Source organism: Gnatocerus cornutus, chromosome 4, assembly GCF_029298725.1.
Source record: "Gnatocerus cornutus isolate USDA-ARS CGAHR chromosome 4, icGnaCorn1.1, whole genome shotgun sequence".
NCBI classification, from domain to species: Eukaryota; Metazoa; Arthropoda; class Insecta; order Coleoptera; family Tenebrionidae; genus Gnatocerus; species Gnatocerus cornutus.
Window position 1 is genome coordinate 5276682 of NC_142236.1, and position 23160 is coordinate 5299841.

At 34.0% G+C, this 23160-nt stretch overlaps 2 protein-coding genes and 1 pseudogene across 4 annotated transcripts; 1 reads left to right on the plus strand and 2 right to left on the minus strand.

Moving 5' to 3' along the window:
* Nucleotides 1–2: 2 nt before the first annotated feature.
* On the minus strand, nucleotides 3–1387 carry LOC148176202 (uncharacterized; annotated as a pseudogene). The gene is made up of 4 exons (XR_015770089.1): nucleotides 1087–1387; nucleotides 827–1039; nucleotides 549–780; nucleotides 3–502 (listed from the first exon to the last, which is right to left on the minus strand). The product of XR_015770089.1 is annotated as an uncharacterized LOC148176202 (transcript).
* Nucleotides 1388–5094: 3707 nt separating this feature from the next.
* On the minus strand, nucleotides 5095–7361 carry LOC148176203 (trophoblast glycoprotein). Of its 2 annotated transcripts, none has more exons than XM_088034683.1 (2): nucleotides 7076–7361; nucleotides 5095–6443 (listed from the first exon to the last, which is right to left on the minus strand). In XM_088034683.1, the coding sequence occupies exon 2, from the start codon at nucleotides 6441–6443 to the stop codon at nucleotides 5307–5309; it is 1137 nt and encodes a 378-aa protein (XP_087890809.1). In that variant the 5' UTR covers nucleotides 7076–7361; the 3' UTR covers nucleotides 5095–5306. The 2 variants fall into 2 exon arrangements, with proteins under 2 accessions (XP_087890809.1, XP_087890810.1); XM_088034684.1 differs by lacking the exon at nucleotides 7076–7361 and adding an exon at nucleotides 6863–7069.
* A 5785-nt stretch (nucleotides 7362–13146) lies between these two features.
* On the plus strand, nucleotides 13147–15849 carry LOC148176204 (zinc finger MYM-type protein 1-like). Its single transcript, XM_088035027.1, has 7 exons — nucleotides 13147–13185; nucleotides 13242–13288; nucleotides 13347–13377; nucleotides 13438–13858; nucleotides 13928–14320; nucleotides 14373–15804; nucleotides 15846–15849. Exons 1-7 carry the CDS (start codon nucleotides 13147–13149, stop codon nucleotides 15847–15849), a joined length of 2367 nt encoding a protein of 788 aa, XP_087891153.1.
* Nucleotides 15850–23160: the final 7311 nt, after the last annotated feature.

Consider the following 23160-nt stretch of genomic DNA (forward strand, 5'->3'; position numbering starts at 1 on the left):
TATATCAAAATTGGTGGGGGGCTGTCACTGGTCTAGGATCATTGGTACTTTTTTGAATGAAGGTGGAACGTGATTGGACACGGGGAGAAAACGCACTGGAACAAACCGCAGAATTTATTAGAATTCTCATAGACGATAAGAGTGATAAACACGGGATATTATCATGTGGGTGCAAACTGCACACGTGGACGCACGTGACAAGTTATCAATGAAAAAAGATGCAAAAAATCAGCCACCTCAAAACGATGAACAGGAACTTTGGGTTCAGAATCAAAGCCACAGTCGGGGGGCCCAAATTCTCCGCGTATCGTTGAATATTCTTCGCCAGTTTCATTAAAATGTGGAGATAAGAAGAGTGGATGTCTTCTTTGTAGAATCGCTTCCATAAGAGAATAGCAAGGGCTTTGTGGTCGCCCACGGTTTGGTCATATTCGCAAAATCGTTCTTTCATTCCTTGAAGAAACTCTTCGACGTTGATTTCGGCAAGATTTGGATCCTCTTCCTGGAAAAATTGAAAAATTACAAGTCTCTTCTTTGGCGCGACATACTTTTAACTTTTCCATGTTTTTGGTAACGTCTTCCTGGAGAACTTGCGCCATGGAATCCCTCAAAGACTGACCATCGCGGCCTTGCGAACTCGCTCTTGTGGTGTACATCCACACACATAGTAAGAGAGCGTGTTAATAAAGAATCAGAGAGTTGAAGTTCATCTAAAAAATACTGATAATTGACATTCTTAATTACTTCTTGGTAGAGAAGAAATGCCGCGGCTGCAGTGCGCTAAAAATTCGGAATTAGAAAGAGGAAAGTTTGTCTTCAGTCTTACCAATTTGGACTTCAAAGACGAGAATTTTATAAGTTGAAAGTTGTTACCCAGGTTTATATTAATTTGTATGTTGTAAAAAGGTGATTTGAACTCTTTAGTAAACCTTTTTTTCTTTTTCTTTGTTTGTTTGGGGACTTGAACATTGCACATTAATCGCACAGGTTGTGTTGAAGCAAAATTCAGTTTGTTTATGTAGTGACAGTAAAAGGGGGTCTGAAAATAAAGAAAAGTAATTTTAGAGGTAATAAATAAATGTTCACCTTAAAGTTGGTAATCATTAGTTGAAATCCTCCCATTTTGTATTTTTCTGATGTTAATTTGTTGTCAATTCACTGATAAAATGAATGATAAAAACATGTAAACCGTGATTTACCAGATAAGTCTATTTTAAGGGCTCCTTTGTGTGAACTGAAATTAATAGTTTTTCTCATAGCAAAATAAATAGTAAGTTCAAGTTATTTTGTGCTCGATTGAAATCACTGTTTTTATTTTAAAGGTCTGCAAAGATTATTTGTAAACGTACATATTTTTGTAAATGTTTATTTAATTAATTAGGCAACAAACATTACAATTTGCGGTAAATTTGTATAGTATATCCGGTGAGAGAATGGGAGATTTCGACAGATGACATATAGGTTGGCAGCAAATTATGCTACAAAATACACTAAAAACACTAAATTCCTACGAGAAATGGGTTGACAGGGTTGTCAGTAACTGGGGTTATTTTGTGATTTTAAATTTCGCGCGTATGGTACACTTTTTATTGCATAGATTTAGTTACTTTTCTGTCATTCAAACTCACTGTACGAACTATAAAAACTTTGGCGGTGGTTAGATATCCGATAACGGTAAGTAAAATTATTGCCGTGTGTAATTTTTTTCTGCTGGTTTATGTTGTTAATGTCATTGATTCTGCCCTTATTACGAAGGCGAAGTACAATGTGTAAAGCAGGTAGAGCAACAAAAAAAAATAATGAAAAGTTGTAAGCGTGCGGGAATCACATGAAAATTTCAGTTAATTTGTGAAAATTGTGGAGCTCTACGGCAAATTTGAGAAGATTTATCCATTGAATTGAACATAAACGAGTACTGGAACACCCAAAGACCTGTTCGTGATTGTTTTCAATACATAAATCCTCTTAAAGTTGTCGTGGAACTCCACAACTGTCACAAATTATGACCTTGAAATGCGGTATTCAAAATAAATGAGGAGTAGCTACTTGTCACATGTGCATTGAATGTGAGAGAATTAAAAAAAAAGAAACTAAAAATAAATTTAAGATTTTTATCTTCAACTAACACAAAATTTCAGCAGTGTATCTTATGTGTAGTAAATTACATACAACGTTTTAGACCAGGACAAATTTTGTTTTTTGGGACCAAAATATATTTTTATTAAATTTTATATCTAAATATACCAGAGCTCATTACTATTGGTCCACTCATTAAAAAGTTAAGTTGGCAGCAGCCCCTAGCGATTTTTTTCCGCAGCAGTTGACAGCGAAAGCGGTTGACCTTGACGCAACTGTGGATGCGTAGAAGCTAATCGTCTTACGCAAGATTGCCAAAACTTATGAAATCTTGATTGAAACATTTCTTTTGCAGAAAGTTTTTAATTAATTTTTGATTAATACACTCAACTTTGACAACCACCTTCAATTTTCCCCTAATTTTCACCCTAAAGAATTGAAAGCCAGATTTACACCCAAGAATTTTCGAAAATTTACAGGAGAGGGGACTGATAGCAATGAGCTGGACTTTATGTAGTTTTGATAATGAAATAAACCAAACACTATACTTTGCAATGTTTGCTATATTGCAAAATTTGTAAACAAGTCAAAAATAAATTGAATCTTTCTATAAACAAACTAAAAATTCTCGTTGTTTTCTGTCAAAGTCAAAATCTTCGGAAGTTTTACTTCTTAAATAATAAAAAATGTATCAACTTTCAACGATTTTTGAATGAGGTTAGACAATTAGCCACTAAAAATTATTCTTAATTTGTTTGTATTAATGCTACAATACGAACCTTCTTTAATACTTTTATTCCAATTATGTAAAGTTTTTGACAGACGTCAAAATAGGTGATAAATTTACCTACATGTTGGTAACATTTTTTTTGACAGATTAAAGTCAAATTGTTCAAAAATGGAACTCATTGCTATTAGTTCACTCTCCTGGGTAAATTTTCGAAAATTCTTGAATGTAAAATGGGGCTTTCAATTCTTTACGTAGAATATGAGGGGAGTTTAAAATATCAGCATTGTGTAGCTCGCTCTGCTGAACGACCAACCGAAAAAACGCATTTTAAATTTGACATCTAAAGTCCAGCTCATTGCTATCAGTCCACTCCTGTGTAAATCAGGCTTTCAATTCTTAAATTAGGGAAAAAATTAGGAGAAAATTGAAGGTGGCGATTTTTGAGGTTAACACGTTGTCAAAGTCGAGTGTATTAATCAATGATTAATTAAAATTTTGTTTCAATAGAGATTTAACAAGTATTGGTGTTCTTCCGTAAGACGATTAGCTTCTACGCATGCCACAGTTGCGTCAAGGCCAAACGCTTTCGCTGTCAACTGTTACGGATAAAAATCGCTAGGGGCTGCTGCCAACTTAACTTTTTAATGAGTGAACTGATAGTAATGACATAATGGTATACAAAAAATTATTTGTAGAAAAAATGAGTTTTAGATTTAAACTATAATTTAGTGGCTTTTATTATTCTTTAGTTGGCTCATCAAAAATTGTCATGTTGGCAATTGGTATCAAAAGTGTAAATGCAATGCAAAATAAGCGGCGAATCCTTAAAATTATAAAAATCACATTTTGGAATCGTGTTGTAATCGATTCTATTTTTTTTATTATATCAGTCTTACCAACTTAATATCGGAAGCACATATTAGCGATTCACGTTCGGTAGAAGTAACTAACGGATACTTTTGTCTCGCCACATTGGATTTTTTAAATAACTAGGAATTGAACATTGGCATCACTGTCTGTCAAATAAATTTGTCATTCAAATTTGGCAATAAAACGAGATGGAATCAACTATTACAAGACAACCAGTTTCACAAGGTAGAAAACAGAATATTTTCCTGCAGAAATCGGAAGGAAGAAAGTCAGAAATGGTTAAGAAAAAAAGAAAGAAAAAAATGGTTAAAATCAATTTCGCAATGCACATTAAACAACCGGAAAAACTTTGTTTCACACTGCGAAAAATTAATTAGGCAAGACTGGTCAGCATTCATGGGAGACGCAGCTGTAGACAATATTTCCTTCAATCATTGTAACACTATAGTATATCCGGTGAGAGATTGGGAGATTTCGACAGTTGACATATAGGTTGGTAGCAAATTATGCTACAAAATACACTAAAAACACTAAATTCCTACCCGAAATGGGTTGACAGGGTTGTCAGTAACTAGGGTTATTTTGTTATTTTAAATTTCGCGCGTATGGTACACTTTTTATCGCGTAGATTTAGTGACTTTTCTGTCATTCAATCTCTCACCGTACAAACTATAACAGAGTCAAATTCAGAAGATGAAATCGATGAACTAGTTGAATCTGATTCGGAGCTCTGATGATTTTCTTCTTTTTCGTTTGGAAAATAACTAAAGTCCGTTTTTTTATTAAAAAAACCACCAACACCGCACTCTCCCACCACTTTACAACCGGCAACGTCGTCGATGGTGACTTTTTGGTTATAAAATCAAATAGGTTAGTTGCCTAATTGACAATTTGATTACACAAAGCGGCCTTTCAGACTGTGCCGAGTCTTTTCACTATTAAATCCTTTGATTTGCAATCCAACAGGCTGTAAAAGAAACGTTTTTAACGAAAACACTGCCTAATTTTCAGAAATGTCAAAAATTTGACAATTATTTTCTCACCAAAAATCTCCCTAGGCAACGTTGCCGGTTGTAATGCAGGGGAACATTGCGGTGTTGGTGTTTTTTTTTTTTAAAAACGGACTTTATTTACCTTTAATGACAAACTAAAAACTATCATTTTGATGAGATCTGTTCTACAAGGCATTACACTAGAAAAGTTATAACCTTAGTTACACAGCTCAAAAATAAAAGTTACTAAATTTATAGTCAGAATTTTATAACTTTGGTTTAACTCCGCCTACCTTTTGGGCCAATTGAATTTTAGCTGGAAGTCTGATTTACTCTGCAACATTTTGAGAGTTCGTTGATATTTGCCAGAAGCCGGAGTAGAAATGTCTACACATTAGAAGACGAAATAAGATCAAAATCGACGAAGATTCATTAATAATTTTATTATCAAAGTTATTTACAGGGATCATTAAACTATATTTACATCTAGATACGATAATTGCACATTAGTATAGATTTACAGACTACACAAAGTAGTAAATAAAAAAGCACCAACAACTACAAATTAAAAAATGTAAATCACGTTATAAAAGCAGTACGGTCTTAATAAATAGTTAGGAACACATTTAAGAACACAGTTACACGTCTTGTGACTCAATAGTCGTATAATGCACCTTCCTAGTCAAAGCTTCCAAAACAGGCGCAAACCTACTCTTCATTTTATCCTTTTTAACGTAAGCATACGCTGCCAACAGTGTTACCAAAATAAAAGCTGATACCACTACCAAAACAGTAACAGCCTGTGAAATCTTCGCTCGTTTTGCAATGGCTAAGTTTTTCAAATTTAAAATGTACTTGTTTCCATATTTAGCTTGGTGACACTCCAAATGATCCTTGTTTCGAACTTCCACTTTCGTATCAAGCAACCAGTTATACAACTCTCTGATTGCTTGGTCACATCGAAAGGGGTTTCCCCGGATCTCCAGAGTAAACTGTTTTGTTTTCGTGACCAAACTCTCAAAGGAGCTTAAATCGTGTTGGCTTAGTCTGGTGATATTGTTGTTTTCTAGGTCCAAATATCTTAGTTTTTTCAAACAACGCACGTTAAAATTAAGACTGGGGATGTTGTTGTCGCCGAGGTAAATGTCGTGTAAATCGGGGAGATCACAGAAGACGTTCTCGTCTTTAAAATTCTTGATTTCATTCTGTTCCAAGTGGAGTTTATACAGTTTCGTTAGATTACTGTTGACGAAGATGTCATGCAGATCGTTGGCCAGAGCCGCGTCAGTGTTATCAGCAAAAGCGTTCGTTAAATGCAACTCCTTCAGATTATAGAAATTCGAAAAAACTCTCGGATGATGGAAATTCCCTTCATCTTCGTTCGAAATCGAGATGTTATTATGGTTAAGGATCAAACGTTCAACACTTGGAACGTGATGAAACGCCTTCCCTTTAATCTCACGAATTCCATTATTGGTCATATCAATCACCTTCAAGTCACTCAAATAAGCTTCTTCGCCGAAGATATTCATGTCTAGCACCGGGATGTGATTCCCGGTGAAAATCAACATCTGAGTTTGTTCAGGGAGCTGTTGGAGCATGTTGGTATTCTGGAAGGAGAGGTTGGTACAATTGACTGTGAACATTGTCTGGGAGTCGTAGTAGATGTTGCCACAGATGCAGCCTTTGAGGAGTTTGGTGTGGCATTGGTAGACGTTGGCAGCACTGAGGTGGGCGATTGTGAAAAGAACAACTATGGCGGGTAGGGGGCGCATCTGAAACAACGAAAGTTTGGTTAGGTTGAGGCGCCATTTTGAATTTTGACTTGATTGGATTATTATCCAGTAAGCTGGTAGGGCCAGCCCACTAGATTAATATAAACTAACATTCATGACCGTACAATATGTCCTTGCTTGAAAGGTTCGACTGTAACTAACAATAATGACATCATTATAATACAATCAAAGAAACAAAACCAAGTAAGAGATTCTGAATTTCCTAACAATCTTAATTACAAATAAATAAGTAATTAGCTCCACAAGGCCACCTATTCTGTAATTGTTAACAAACAGGTGTCAAATAAGCGCGACCTCAGCAAGAAAATCGTCTCATCGACAATCTTCGTCTTAAAACCACCACAGTCTTCTAAATAAAGTCAATTATCCTCTCCAAAAGCACAATTACCCCACATTACCTTTCTTTGCTTTTCATCCACGCTCTAGCATTGAAATCACCACTGACACTACCAGATCTTATTTCTTCAAAGGGATTTCACGTAAATGGGGAAACCCGTTTCACTCGTCGCGTAATTTCCAAATAAGGCACGTGCAATTATGACTTAATTTAGCAGAATTAATGGGACATGGGCGGAGTTCTTGTGCTCATCAAAGACGAAGAAGTTACTCACCTTTTCGAGGCGAATTGGAGGTGTTTTATGATGTCTGAAGAGTTTGTTTGCTGAGATCACAACAGTTGACAATGCAAAACAAACTACAAAGCATTTTTTGGGCAGGAGACAAGTGGGAGGAAGAGGTAATGTAACAGGTGTGAAGGTTCGCTGGGTTGGTTGTATAACTCGCAAGAGAAAATTCAGTTTTTCGTACCAATGTTGGTAAAATCTTACAATCTAACACAATAGAAACTCGGGCGTTAACTTACGCGGAAAAACTGAGACGCACCAAGAAACGGAAATTCAATTTAATTTGCCAAAGGTGTATTACTGGTTGCATCGTAGGTAGTGAAATGTAACTTCTGGACAGAGATAACATCGAGATCGCCAAGTCTAATGGTAGAATTTGTCCCATTGTAAAGCAATCTTGTGTCTCTGTCTGATGCGCATTTTCTCCACTATATGGTACGCGTTTAGTACCAGCAGATGATAATTACCAATCACTAAACTGTTACAGTGACTTTAATAATAAACCGTTAGAAGTCAGTCAAACAGGAAACTGTCAAATTTTCGCAATTTTCTGGCTTGAATTCGCAAAGAAGAGCTCGAAATCTACAAAACCATCAATTTTTATCAAGAATCATTGGCTGAATTGCAAGGAAACAGCAGAAATCTGCACGAACTCATCAGATTTCTTAAAGAAATTCGCTTATTTCGATGCAAAACGACGATTTTTCGCTGATTTTCGCCGTTTTCTGGCTTGAATTCGCAAAGAAAAGCAAGAAATCTACAAAACCACCAATTTTTATCAAGAATCATTGGCTGAATTGCAAGGAAACAGCAGAAATCTGCACGAATTCATCAGATTTCTTAAAGAAATTTGCTTATTTCGATGCAAAACGACGCTTTTTCGCTGATTTTCGCCGTTTTCTGGCTTGAATTCGCAAAGAAAAGCAAGAAATCTACAAAACCACCAATTTTTATCAAGAATCATTGGCTGAATTGCAAGGAAACAGCAGAAATCTGCACGAATTCATTAGATATTTTAAAGAAATTCGCTTATTTCGATGCAAAACGACGATTTTTCGCTGATTCTCGCCGTTTTCTGGCTTGAAGTTCCAAAGAAGAGCTAGAAATCTACAAAACCATCAATTTTTATCAAGAATCATTGGCTGAATTGCAAGGAAACAGCAGAAATCTGCACGAGCTCATCAGATTTCTTAGAGAAATCCGCTTATTTCGATGTAAAACAATGAGTTCTCGCTGATTTTTGTAGTTTTCTGGCTTGAATTCACAAACAAGAGCTCGAAATCTACAAAACCATCAATTTTTATCAAGAATCATTGGCTGAATTGTAACGAAACAGCAGAAATCTGCACGAATTCATCAAATATCTTAAAGAAATTCGCTTATTTCGATGCAAAACGACGATTTTTTGCTGATTTTCGCCGTTTTCTGGCTTGAATTCGCAAAGAAGAGCTAGAAATCTGCAAAACCACAAATTTTTATCAAGAATCATTGGCTGAATTGCAAGGAAACAGCAGAAATCTGCACGAATTCATCAGATTTCAGAAATTCGCTTATTTCGATGCAAAACGACGATTTTTCGCTGATTCTCGCCGTTTTCTGGCTTGAATTCGCAAAGAAGAGCTAGAAATCTACAAAACCACCAATTTTTATCAAGAATCATTGGCTGAATTGCAAGGAAACAGCAGAAATCTGCACGAATTCATCAGATTTCTTAAAGAAATTCGCTTATTTCGATGCAAAACGACGATTTTTCGCTGATTTTCGCCGTTTTCTGGCTTGAATTCGCAAAGAAGAGGTAGAAATCTACAAAACCATCAATTTTTATCAAGAATCATTGGCTGAATTGCAAGGAAACAGCAGAAATCTGCACGAGCTCATCAGATTTCTTAGAGAAATCCGCTTATTTCGATGTAAAACAATGAGTTCTCGCTGATTTTTGTAGTTTTCTGGCTTGAATTCACAAACAAGAGCTCGAAATCTACAAAACCATCAATTTTTATCAAGAATCATTGGCTGAATTGTAACGAAACAGCAGAAATCTGCACGAATTCATCAGATTTCTTAAAGAAATTCGCTTATTTCGATGCAAAACGACGATTTTTCGCTGATTTTCGCCGTTTTCTGGCTTGAATTCGCAAAGAAGAGCTAGAAATCTACAAAACCACCAATTTTTATCAAGAATCATTGGCTGAATTGCAAGGAAACAGCAGAAATCTGCACGAAATCATCAAAATTCTTAGAGAAATCCGCTTATTTCGATGTAAAACAATGAGTTCTCGCTGATTTTTGTAGTTTTCTGGCTTCAATTCACAAACAAGAGCTCGAAATCTACAAAACCATCAATTTTTATCAAGAATCATTGGCTGAATTGTAACGAAACAGCAGAAATCTGCACGAATTCATCAGATTTCTTAAAGAAATTCGCTTATTTCGATGCAAAACGACGATTTTTCGCTGATTTTCGCCGTTTTCTGGCTTGAATTCGCAAAGAAGAGCTAGAAATCTACAAAACCACCAATTTTTATCAAGAATCATTGGCTGAATTGCAAGGAAACAGCAGAAATCTGCACGAAATCATCAAAATTCTTAGAGAAATCCGCTTATTTCGATGTAAAACAATGAGTTCTCGCTGATTTTTGTAGTTTTCTGGCTTCAATTCACAAACAAGAGCTCGAAATCTACAAAACCATCAATTTTTATCAAGAATCATTGGCTGAATTGTAACGAAACAGCAGAAATCTGCACGAATTCATCAGATTTCTTAAAGAAATTTGCTTATTTCGATGCAAAACGACGATTTTTTGCTGATTTTCGCCGTTTTCTGGCTTGAATTCGCAAAGAAGAGGTAGAAATCTACAAAACCATCAATTTTTATCAAGAATCATTGGCTGAATTGCAAGGAAACAGCAGAAATCTGCACGAATTCATCAAATATCTTAAAGAAATTCGCTTATTTCGATGCAAAACGACGATTTTTTGCTGATTTTCGCCGTTTTCTGGCTTGAATTCGCAAAGAAGAGCTAGAAATCTGCAAAACCACAAATTTTTATCAAGAATCATTGGCTGAATTGCAAGGAAACAGCAGAAATCTGCACGAATTCATCAGATTTCAGAAATTCGCTTATTTCGATGCAAAACGACGATTTTTCGCTGATTCTCGCCGTTTTCTGGCTTGAATTCGCAAAGAAGAGCTAGAAATCTACAAAACCATCAATTTTTATCAAGAATCGTCGGCTGAATTGCAAGGAAACAGCAGAAGTCTGCACGAATTCATCAGATTTCTTAAAGAAATTCGCTTATTTCGATGCAAAACGACGATTTTTCGCTGATTTTCGCCGTTTTCTGGCTTGAATTCGCAAAGAAGAGCTAGAAATCTACAAAACCATCAATTTTTATCAAGAATCGTCGGCTGAATTGCAAGGAAACAGCAGAAATCTGCACGAATTCATCAGATTTCTTAAAGAAATTCGCTTATTTCGATGCAAAACGACGATTTTTCGCTGATTTTCGCCGTTTTCTGGCTTGAATTCGCAAAGAAGAGCTAGAAATCTACAAAACCATCAATTTTTATCAAGAATCGTCGGCTGAATTGCAAGGAAACAGCAGAAATCTGCACGAATTCATCAGATTTCTTAAAGAAATTCGCTTATTTCGATGCAAAACGACGATTTTTCGCTGATTTTCGCCGTTTTCTGGCTTGAATTCGCAAAGACGAGCTAGAAATCTACAAAACCACCAATTTTTATCAAGAATCATTGGCTGAATTGCAAGGAAACAGCAGAAATCTGCACGAAATCATCAAAATTCTTAGAGAAATCCGCTTATTTCGATGTAAAACAATGAGTTCTCGCTGATTTTTGTAGTTTTCTGGCTTCAATTCACAAACAAGAGCTCGAAATCTACAAAACCATCAATTTTTATCAAGAATCATTGGCTGAATTGTAACGAAACAGCAGAAATCTGCACGAATTCATCAGATTTCTTAAAGAAATTTGCTTATTTCGATGCAAAACGACGATTTTTTGCTGATTTTCGCCGTTTTCTGGCTTGAATTCGCAAAGAAGAGGTAGAAATCTACAAAACCATCAATTTTTATCAAGAATCATTGGCTGAATTGCAAGGAAACAGCAGAAATCTGCACGAATTCATCAAATATCTTAAAGAAATTCGCTTATTTCGATGCAAAACGACGATTTTTTGCTGATTTTCGCCGTTTTCTGGCTTGAATTCGCAAAGAAGAGCTAGAAATCTGCAAAACCACAAATTTTTATCAAGAATCATTGGCTGAATTGCAAGGAAACAGCAGAAATCTGCACGAATTCATCAGATTTCAGAAATTCGCTTATTTCGATGCAAAACGACGATTTTTCGCTGATTCTCGCCGTTTTCTGGCTTGAATTCGCAAAGAAGAGCTAGAAATCTACAAAACCATCAATTTTTATCAAGAATCGTCGGCTGAATTGCAAGGAAACAGCAGAAGTCTGCACGAATTCATCAGATTTCTTAAAGAAATTCGCTTATTTCGATGCAAAACGACGATTTTTCGCTGATTTTCGCCGTTTTCTGGCTTGAATTCGCAAAGAAGAGCTAGAAATCTACAAAACCATCAATTTTTATCAAGAATCGTCGGCTGAATTGCAAGGAAACAGCAGAAATCTGCACGAATTCATCAGATTTCTTAAAGAAATTCGCTTATTTCGATGCAAAACGACGATTTTTCGCTGATTTTCGCCGTTTTCTGGCTTGAATTCGCAAAGAAGAGCTAGAAATCTACAAAACCATCAATTTTTATCAAGAATCGTCGGCTGAATTGCAAGGAAACAGCAGAAATCTGCACGAATTCATCAGATTTCTTAAAGAAATTCGCTTATTTCGATGCAAAACGACGATTTTTCGCTGATTTTCGCCGTTTTCTGGCTTGAATTCGCAAAGACGAGCTAGAAATCTACAAAACCACCAATTTTTATCAAGAATCATTGGCTGAATTGCAAGGAAACAGCAGAAATCTGCACGAATTCATCAGATTTCTTAAAGAAATTCGCTTATTTCGATGCAAAACGACGGATTTTCGCTGATTTTCGCCGTTTTCTGGCTTGAATTCGCAAAGAAGAGCTAGAAATCTACAAAACCATCAATTTTTATCAAGAATCATCGGCTGAATTGCAAGGAAACAGCAGAAATCTGCACGAATTCATCAGATTTCTTAAAGAAATTCGCTTATTTCGATGCAAAACGGCGATTTTTCGCTGATTTTCGCCGTTTTCTGGCTTGAATTCGCAAAGAAGAGCTAGAAATCGCTAAAAACTTTGTCCATGATTCACACTTTAAAAAATGTGATTCTCCTAAGTGTTTTCAAGACGTTATGAAAATTCTTATTACATACAAGTGGTTATAAATGTTTCTAGCATCAAGGGTGGCTATGAAATGTCAAAAAAATTTGCCGCTTATCATAAATGTGGGTTTAGATTTTTCAACTGACATTTGTTAACCTCAATCATAGAGCAAAGTCAAACTGAGATGCTGTTGTCTGAATGAAAACGGAGAATGTTTTGCACTTTTTTTTGTTATTAACTCGGGAAATATTGATTTGGTTTTAGATTTTTGGTTTTAGGTTTAGACAAGTTTTAGATAAGTTTTAGATTTTTAGTCGATTCTTATTCATTACACTAAATTGCTTTAGTGCAACTTTGGGTTTTTAATATAGTTTTGAATTTTTTCCTGTTGTTTCATTGCTTTTTTTTGGTTTGTTTTACTATGTTTTTAAAGTGCCTAATTGTACTGGTAATATTAATACTAATATTTTATGTGCCTCGAAAAGCAATAGTAGACCTTAGATCTTTTGAGTTTGCAGCGGTTCCATCCAAGTCCGGACTAAGGGGGGGGGGGGGGGGGGCGGTCTAAGGGTGCTGTAGCACCGGGCCCCACTTTTATAGGGGCCCCTTCTTGATATAGAAATTGAAAAATGTACAGATCTAATACGGAACTTCTTGTAAAGTTCCATAAGTCAGCAAGCATGTTTTCGAAGAAACTACAATAATTAGATTGCCGATTTTATGTTTATGGATTCGATGAAAACGAAAGATAGTTTTCTAGAAATTGTTCGGTCGCTTCGATGAAGTCACATCCGGATTTGCTCTTGAAATAAAAATATCAGATTATGGTCAGATTCATTTTTGCACAGTGCTTGATTGCTTGTGTATTGTAATTTTGTATTGAGCATATTTACTTATTACTGCTAAAAATTTACAATGTCTTTTAGAAAATATGAAAGTGGCGCTGCTAAGCGTAAGGTAAATTCTACTCCTACATAATTTTTATATTTTATTGACCTTTATTACATTTTTCAACAGAAACGACAAGAAAAATTAAAACAAGCCGAAAAAAATCCCAAACTAACCAGTTTCTTTCGTGAATTAGAGAGTCGAGAAACAGCTTTGGAAGAAACATCAAAAAATGCAATGGAATTGACGAATATTTTCAAACCAAAAACTTCCACATCCGAAACCGACAATACTTTTTATAATTTATCTAAAGTTGCTTTACCAATAGATGAAGATAACATGGATAGTTTACCTTGCTCTTCAACAGCTTTGCGATCGTTGGATAACACTGATTTCAAATGCCAAGAAATAAATAAAGATCTAGCTTTATGGCCGTCGGTGATTGACGACGTATTTATCAGTGAATGTGTACAGAAAGGAATAACTTATTTTCATAACCATGGCGACAATTTTGAGAAATCTTTGAGAAAATACAAAACCAAAACAGACTGTTGTCTCTAAAATTATTGTATCATCCCAACGGAGAAGTATTTAAAAGAGACTGGTTGATGTATTCAAGCTCTACCGGAAGTGTGTTCTGTTTTTTGTGCAAACTTTTCAACAACACCAGTGAAAATTCCTTTGTTAAAACAGGATTCTCCAAATGAACATGAAAACAGCTCTGATCATCCGAAATATATGTTAACATGGATTTCCCGACCAAACAATTCGCAACATGTCGATAAAAAAATGGCAAATTTATATAGAACAGAAGTGGAGTATTGGAAAAATGTATTGAAGCGAGTGGTTGAAGTAATTAAACTTCTTTCTGAACGAGGACTAGCTTTTGGAGGTACCAATGAAAAATTTGGATCTCCAGAAAATGGAAACTACTTTGGTATACTCGAGCTCATCGCCAAATTCGACCCATTTCTAAGCAGCCATATTGAAAAATTTTCTGGAAAAGGAACAGGTAATGTTTCCTACTATCTGTGAAGAATTTATCACTGTGTTAAAAAACAAAGTGCTTAATGAAATAATACAACAGTTGCAAACTGCAAAATATTATTCAATAATCGTAGACTCTACTCCTGACATGTCACACGTTGATCAACTGACCGTCATTTTGCGGTATTGCTTTAAAGATACTATTTACGAAAGATTTCTTTGCTTTGTTCCAATTCACAGCCATAAAGGAAAGTCTATTTTTGGTGTGATAAAAAAAGTATTGAAAACAAACAAGATAGAATTATCCAATTGTCGAGGACAGACGTATGACAATGCTAGCAATATGTCAGGCAAATACCATGGTCTACAAGCTGAAATAAAAAAGAAGAATAAGTTAGCACATTATATTCCATGTGCTGCACATTCATTAAACTTGGTCGGCCAATCTAGTGTAGATCAATGCTTAGAAGCAACGAATTTCTTTGGTTTTCTACAAAAAGTATACAGTTTTTTTACTGCGTCAACACACAGATATTATCTGCTAAAACGCAGGATTGAAGCCGTAAAAGGAATATTTGTTGTGAAATCACTTTCAGCAACAAGATGGTCGTCCAGAGAAGATGCCTGTAAATCACTAGCCTTAAATTACAAGGAAATGTATAGTGTACTCTCTTCGATAGCAAGTGACAATGAAGAAAAAAAAGATACTCAAGCGGAAGCAACATCCTTAAAAAAGAAAATGGACAAACTAGAAATTGCCTTTTTGACGATCATCTGGCATACAGTTCTAGAACGTTTTAATGCAACAAGTACATTTTTGCAAAAGCCAACATTAGATGTTGTTGTAGGATGCGAAATGCTCAATTCACTGGTTCAGTTTGTTCAAAGCTTACGTGAACAAATTGATATAATGGAAGAAAAAGCCAAAGAACTTGTAAGAAACTCAACAGGCCAAATTCTTGAATACAGTGATCTCAAAATACGTATGATCATTAGAAAATCTCGTGAAGACGATGGTGGTGAACATACGAAGTTGTGTGGTCGAGATAAATTCCGTATTGAATGTTTTAACGTAATTTTAGACAAACTTACTCAGGAGCTTAGAAGGCGATATGAAGCATACAATTACATTACAGACCTTTTTGGATTTCTCACAAGATTGAGAACTATTTCTGATGAGGAGATTATAGCCTCATCCGAAAAAGTTTTAAAAATTTATCAAAATGATCTTACAGATGGTCTTAAGAATGAATTACTTCATTTTTCAAAATTTTTAAACAGTAGCAAAGATGATCCGCGATCTCCTCAAGACTTTCTCCGACTGGTAGACCTTCACAATTTGGCTCAAGTTTTTCCAAATGTGTTTATTCTTTTGAGAATATACTTATGTATGCCCATAACGAATTGTGAAGGTGAAAGATCTTTTAATAAGTTAGCATATATTAAAAATAAATATCGCTCCTCAATGGGACAAGACAGAATTTTAGCTTTGGCTCTGTTGTCAATTGAGTGTGACTTGGTTCGCTCAATTGATTTTAGCGATGTAATAGATGAATTTGCATCTACTAAATCAAGAAAGAAACCTTTGTAACTTTATCTTATGTAACATTATCCAAAAAAATATACTATGTATGTATCTACAGTTTAGTTTCTTTAACACTATGTTGCTCGGTGGGCGTTTAAAACCTAATCGTCTCTTAAAAGGCTCTGTCCTACCCCGGCCGAAGTGCATAGGAAATAGCGCAAAACGCCATTACTTTTTACGGCCACAAATAAGGAGTTGGAGTTTTGATTTTTTTTGCACCTGTAGATAATATCGAAATGTACACGGGAAACTCTTTGATTTTCAAAATTTTCTTATAAATTTATTTAAAAAAAATAAAAACTGAAAAAACGCCATGTCGTTTTACGGGCACAGTTTTAGGAATTTTTGCTTGAACTACGACTCGATAGATGAGGGATTTTATTCTACATCCGGGAAACTCCTTGGTTTTTTCCCCACATGAATAGTTTCTTTAGAAAAAAATAAAATGTAATGTAAAAATGTTCCCCAATTTTCAAAAAGTCGGCAACCAACACTTCAATGTTGCCATGATTTACAGCCCCTCACAACAGGGGGTCTCTAATCCTAATCACGGTTTGACAATTACAACTCGGCCGGCCGGCGATTGACCATTGGGACGCCAACTTTATACCTACTTCTTACATACCAAGAATTGAAGACTGCCGCATCTGAATATAATAACATTTTAACCCTCATGCAAGATTTCTAAAAATAAATTTTAATACATTTTGTCGACATTTTAATAATTAGATAAACGATTGCAAATGATTTTCAATCGATAGTATAATTAAAAAGTCACTGTTCAGAACCTTTTTTTTTTCTCAGTTGAGTGTAGTATTTTGAGTTTAGATTTAGTGCAATCAAACTCATCTTTGTTGACAAAAAAATCGCTTTTGACTCTTGAAGTAGACTTCAATTAATAACTTGCATTACAACATTGCATTTAAACAATCTATTCTATATAGGACAACGGATTAATTGCATTTCATACATTGATTGTTATGCATTTTATTGCATATTTGGCCATTTGGTCTTTTGCCGCAGGCAGGGTAGAATGTTTTCTCAAGTAGCCATAAGACCAAAAAGGTCAGCACCGAGTTGTCTCTCATACATGACCGTCAGGTTAAAATAAAAAGATTAGACGATTGAAAGCTTTTTAGCGCTCCCGTAACTATTTGATTTTTAGATACCAGCATAGCTCTATATTGTTACTTCTGTGTTATGGTAATTTCCCCAACTTTGTTAAAATAATGATGATAATGATAATGATAATGAAATAAACATGATTTTACATTTTCAATGATTTCTTTATACATATCTCAAATTGTGCTACTGTAGCAACTTTTTAAACTTTTCCAAAATGATGAAAACATTCATTGAGGTGGACATTTGTTCTCAATTTTTGAAATATTTAGTTATGTCAAAATATGTAATTTTTTAATTTTTCGTCATGCGTAGTTTTTTGACGTCCACGTATAAAAAGTAAAAACAAATTAGTGTTAAAATTTAATACACCAGTATTACTTAGAATCCTTCCAGATCAATGGATACCTTTCATAATTTTGAAACTCACGTTAATATAAGTAGCTGATGGCAAAAGTACAACTACACAAATTTTAATAGCTATTTGTGTATTAAGAGCGTAAAAATTTACATTGCCGATTGAAAGAGACAAAAAGTCTAAAGTTGCGCGGCAACCTCTCGAAAACGGCAATTTGAATTTGCGCTCGAAATACACACAATATTTTTTCTACAATCTTGCATTTTCCGCGATTAAAAACAACTTTTACATCTAATTTTTACATTATTAAGACCCCACCGCACACCACCTTCTATGTTGCCATGGTAAAAATACCTTTGACATAAGCGATTTATCGAAAAAAAAAATCGTTATCGAGTGTTTTTCCAATTTTATAAAAAAAATTGTAGCTCTAGAACATATTCTTTACCTACCTGTAATATTTTGTGTTATTCGGAAGTACCCAAATATCCATTTTAAAATTTGGTAGAATTGATTTTATTACATACCCGTGGATTCGTTGAAACACAAGAAATGACAAGATGAACTAATATCTAAATCTAATTTATTTAAATTTATTATCAATTAAAACACTGCGTGACAAAGTTTTAGTAACCAAAAAACTGTTATGTTCTATAGGTAGCCCACCTTTTGATAAAACATATGCCGGTAACAGCAAGTCAACTAAATTTTATATTTAATTTTAAAAGTAAAATTTTATGACTTTGTAAGTTTTAAACATTTTTGTTTCCAAAATAAAAGTCTGTACATTGTCAAATTCGATCAATTTAAAATTATTGTAAAAAAATCGAATTTTGTAATAAAGAGTAAAAAAATTGTATCAAAGTTGGCGGCTAAGCAAGTTATGATTTGCATATATTTTTTTTAATTCTAGTTTTTTATGTGTATTTTAAATATTGATAACCATACATACATTAAAATCATAAGTAAAATAGAAAAAGAATCTATTTTCTATGTTTTTTTTTTTAATTACTTATGTTAATTAATTAATTTGAATTTGTCGCACAGTGTAATTTTGAAAATAAAATTGAGATGATACACATTTTTAACGAAACATTTTTTACTTGAAATATAAAGTTTATTAGATGATGCCATCATTTATTATTTCTCTTTATTATTCATTTATTATTTTCGAGGGACATAATATTTCAAAATCGGGAAAACGTTCGAAACAAACTCCAAGCAAGGCAAATTCATCTGCCTGGTTTATTGCTAAACTGTGGTAGAAAATATGCTAATTTTACAGACGATTTTCACCCTTATGGATGATTGGCATGTGTCAAATGGTTAGTACGTTGGGTTGCATATTTTTCAAAACACGAATTTTAGTTGAGGGGTAGAACAGCCTTAAATCAGCAAAGCGAGTTGTGAATCGACTATATTTTTTTTGAGGGGGCCCCGTTTAACAATTTAGCCCCGGGCCTCAAATTTTCTTAATCCGGGCTTGGTTCCATCTGGCACAGGTGAAATATTCAGCAACAAAACTGTTGACACAGTTTTTTTATTTTACCAGTTATTATCCTAGTCCATCAATGAAAAGCCATTTTAAGGTATCTAAAAATGAGAAATTTTGACTTCTTTTTCAATGATTTTAATACGTTTTGAGACTAATTTCCTTCATTTTTATTGGATTTTTAATGTGCCCAAATGCCATGGCCCAGAAATAAAAAAATCCATCTCGGGTTTGGCAAAATTTCGATAATTTTTAAATGCCCCAATTTGTTTGATTCAGAAATAAAAAGCCATTTTGGGGAATTTAAAAACAAAAACTTTGATCTAATATTTTTACCAGTCGCCATTCCGAGCGGTGAATTTTTTGCATGCGCCAATGGATTGGTCTAGAAGTAAAAATCCAGTTTGGTGTTTCTCAAAACAAGAAATGCTGTAAGGTTTTTTGGGTGCTTTTAACGTAATTATGTTTGGTTTTAGATGATTTTCCACAGTTTTTTTATGTGCCCAAATTCTGATGGGCTATTGATTTATAAACAAGAAAAGAAACTTGCGAGTATTATTTGGTCGCATTAAAAATTATAATTTTTGAAGGATTTTATGTCCTTTTTCGGTTGTTAACTTTTGGGAAAACATAAATTTTTAGGATCCTGCCTTGTTTTGTAAGGCGCCAAATACACCTCTTTGATTTGGTGTTGTTTTTCCTTTTTTTTGCATGCACCAATTGATCTGGTTCAGAAATATAAAGCCATTTTTGGTGAGCAACAGATATTTGGGTACTTTTGGGGTGCATAAAAATTAATGCTCGGTTGTTGACTTTTGGGAAAACAGTTAAATTTGTAAGTTTCTGCCTTGTTTTTCAAGACGCCAAATGTCCTGGTCTTGAAGTAACATTTTACTACCTACTTTGCATAGCTAATAGATGCTCGTGATGATTCTTAAAACAATAAATAATGTATTTGTTGTTCAAGGCTGAGCTGCGGTCATTGGAAAGAAAAACAAAGACACAATGAACCGCCTGCTCGATTTAAAATTGGAGAACCTTTGCGCCCCTTGTGCAATCATCGCGTATTTTCGGGTGACGACGCATCTGACACAATTCTTTCGTAATAACTCGTCGGTTTTACCAACTTTGCCTCTGGCGGTAATGAGGACGAAATGTTTAGTATGCATAGGCGCGCTTCAGGTGAGGAAACAGGTTTTGTAGAGAGGAATTTATTCACCTGCGAGCTAAACGGTTCCGTTACGCCTTTTGCAGAACCATAATAAATGCGTTCGTTAACTGGCAAGGAAAGAGCGGTTTTATCAGGCGGTGTTGCCAGATTCTTGCAGCTTTCAGAGGTTTAAGGGAATTTTGTAAGAGCATAAATTGGATTTTTTTTGTCCATGTAATGTACACTTGAGGCAGTGAATTGTGACAATTCAATGACATTGAAGTCTAAGATTTTTTGTCCGCGGCCGTATATCAATCATAATGATAGTTAGTAAAGTAGGCATTACAGTATTTTTTTGTAGTGTCATACAAATCTTGCCCAAAATTCTGTAACCGTAAGCAAATACAGGTGTTTTTAAAATCCACGTTCAAAAAGAGTGTGCTAATTCCTTGTCACAAGTTGAGCCTATTAAGAGAAAAAAGTTTTATTAAAGCTTTTTGTTTTCGACATAAAATTACACAAGAATTTCAATAAACTTGTTTGTGCGCCACTGGTTTAAAAATTAACAAAGTTTAGTTGTTAGTTGCTTAGGAAACAAGTCGTTTTTTGCCAGTGGTGAAGAAAGTACGTAGATTAGGGTTAATTTTATCTTGGCAGTTTTTAATTTAATTGGTTTTCATACTTCATACTTCTTTTGGAATCGCGCAGAACTGTTTTGTACATGCATTTCAAAAACACTCTGTACACGTAGGTAATACTCGTAAATATTTTACAAATAAAAAACATTAATAAAGGATGAACCCATCATTGATACAGGGTGATTTTTTAAAAACGGCAGGCGTTGTAGAATTTTTATTTATGAACCGATTTCAAAAATTTAAAAAACAAAATAAATGGTTTTTAATTTACTATAAACTAATGATTTTAAAATTTTTCTAAATGTCTTAGTATCTTTAGGCCGATACTCAACTTTCTTATTTTAAATTGGAACCCATATTTTTTTTGTCATAATTTGGAAGATATTAATTTTCTTGATTCAAAAATATGAAATATGTTCTACTTTTACAAAAAATATTTTTAAAAAAATTATCAAAATTGAAAAAAAAGCAATAAAAGTTAATAAAATCTAGGTGCATGGTGTCAAATTAAAGAATGCCGTTATTGTAATGTCAAAAAGCAGCAAATAACAGAAAGGATTGGCATTTTTTTTTAAATTATTATTAACAAAAGACAATAATAATTACAAATCAGAAAAAACATTTACCTAATTTAATTAAAATACTGTTGAAACGCCATCCTGTTTTTTTCATTGCACAATTGAAACCTACGAGAAATGCATTGTGCATTGTAAGGTGTAGCCCCATCTTGTTGAAAGAAAACTTGTTTTTTCTGTTATTTGCTGCTATTTGACATTAGAATAACGGTATTGTGTTATTTGACGCCACGCGCCTAGATTTTATTAACTTTTATTGCCTAAATTTTTTCATTTTTGATATTTTTTTTAAATATTTTTTGTAAAAGTAGAACATATTACACATTTCTGAATCAAGAAAATTAATATCTTCCAAATTATGAAAAAAAATATGGGTGCCAATTTAAAATAAGAAAGTTGAGTATCACCCAAAAGATACTAAGACATTTAGAAAAATTTTAAAATCATCAGTTTATAGGAAATAAAAATCATTTAATTTGCTTTTTAAATTTTTGAATTCGGTTCATAAATAAAAATTCTACAACGCCTGCCGTTTTTAAAAAATCACCCTGTATAAAAAAATAAAGCCCAGAATAGACAAATGTCTAAAGAGACCTTTTCTATCGTTTGTCAATTTACCGAAATTATTTCTCTGAGAAAAAATGAAATTTTCAAAGCGGGAATTCTCCATTACACAATGTCCAAGAAATTTTATGCTAATTAAAAAGTCATTAGTAACTTTTTTCAACTTACATTTGTAGGTGACCTCAAGCCTAAGCTTTATCATCATTTTTCCTGCAGATAATTTTTGTAAGGCGTCAAATTTTCAATTTTTAGTTAAATTATATGGTTTCATCGGCAAAATTCCAGTTTTTATGTGAACATAGTTAGAATCTATAGGCTATTCATTTAAATTTTACTTCTAATTCCGAATGACATAGTTCAGACATTGTTAGTTCTCAAAATCGAGTAGTTTTGCTTTAATTATGTTTCTCGGTTTTCCTAAATGTTTATCATTTTTCCCAACCTTATATTTTATGGATTTTTAATAATTTTAACTGTGACAGCTAGTTTAAACACATTGCGAGCGGCGAAAAAGGAATTGCAACTAATTTGTGTTCATTTTGATTTGTTGTCTAGTCAGCTTTCACTGAAATTGACGTACATCTTTTCTCTACTATAATTTTGAGGTTTGGAACTGCAAATTTTTGTGAATCTGTGGTTTCAATAAACATTCTCGTTGCCGGTTGCTCATTTAAACTTATAGAGCCCTTTAATTAAGTTTTACACTTAAAAAGAAAGTTTCATTATGAGCAAACTGTCATCATGATCATATTTTAATCTCTCAAATCTCAAATCTCTCAAAAAATGACCCAAAATCTCATAGTCTACTAGACAACAATTTGAAAACGGTGTATTAGATCTAGGATAACAAAAAAAAAACGAAAAAATAAAAACAACGTCAGCGCGATTTTATTACAGATGAAGATTTGAATGTTTGGCGCATCCACCATTTTTAATTCAACCTAATCTCTCTAATTTCGTAAACTCGGTGGTTTCTTTGTACAAACAGTTGAATTTTTAGCACCCTCCCTTCACTTGATAAATACCAGTCGAGAGCAAAAAATTCTAGGCACCAGCTAACAAAACGTCTAAAGCGGCTTTAATTTACTTCACATAATCTACATACAGTTGGTAACACAGAATTTTGGGCTGTTTTTCTGCCACATGGAAAAATTTAATGCAATTAAAGCTTTATTGTCATTATAACCGACGTTAGAAATAATAATTTTAATACACTTATGTCTATCTACAGAATGTTTTTGAAATGCATGAACAAAAAGAGTGTGGTAATTCCTTCACAAATTGAGCCTATGAAGAGAAAAAAGTTGTAGTAAAAGTCTTTTGTTTTCGAGATAAAATTACACAAAAATTTCAATAAATTTACTCGTGTGCCACTGATCTA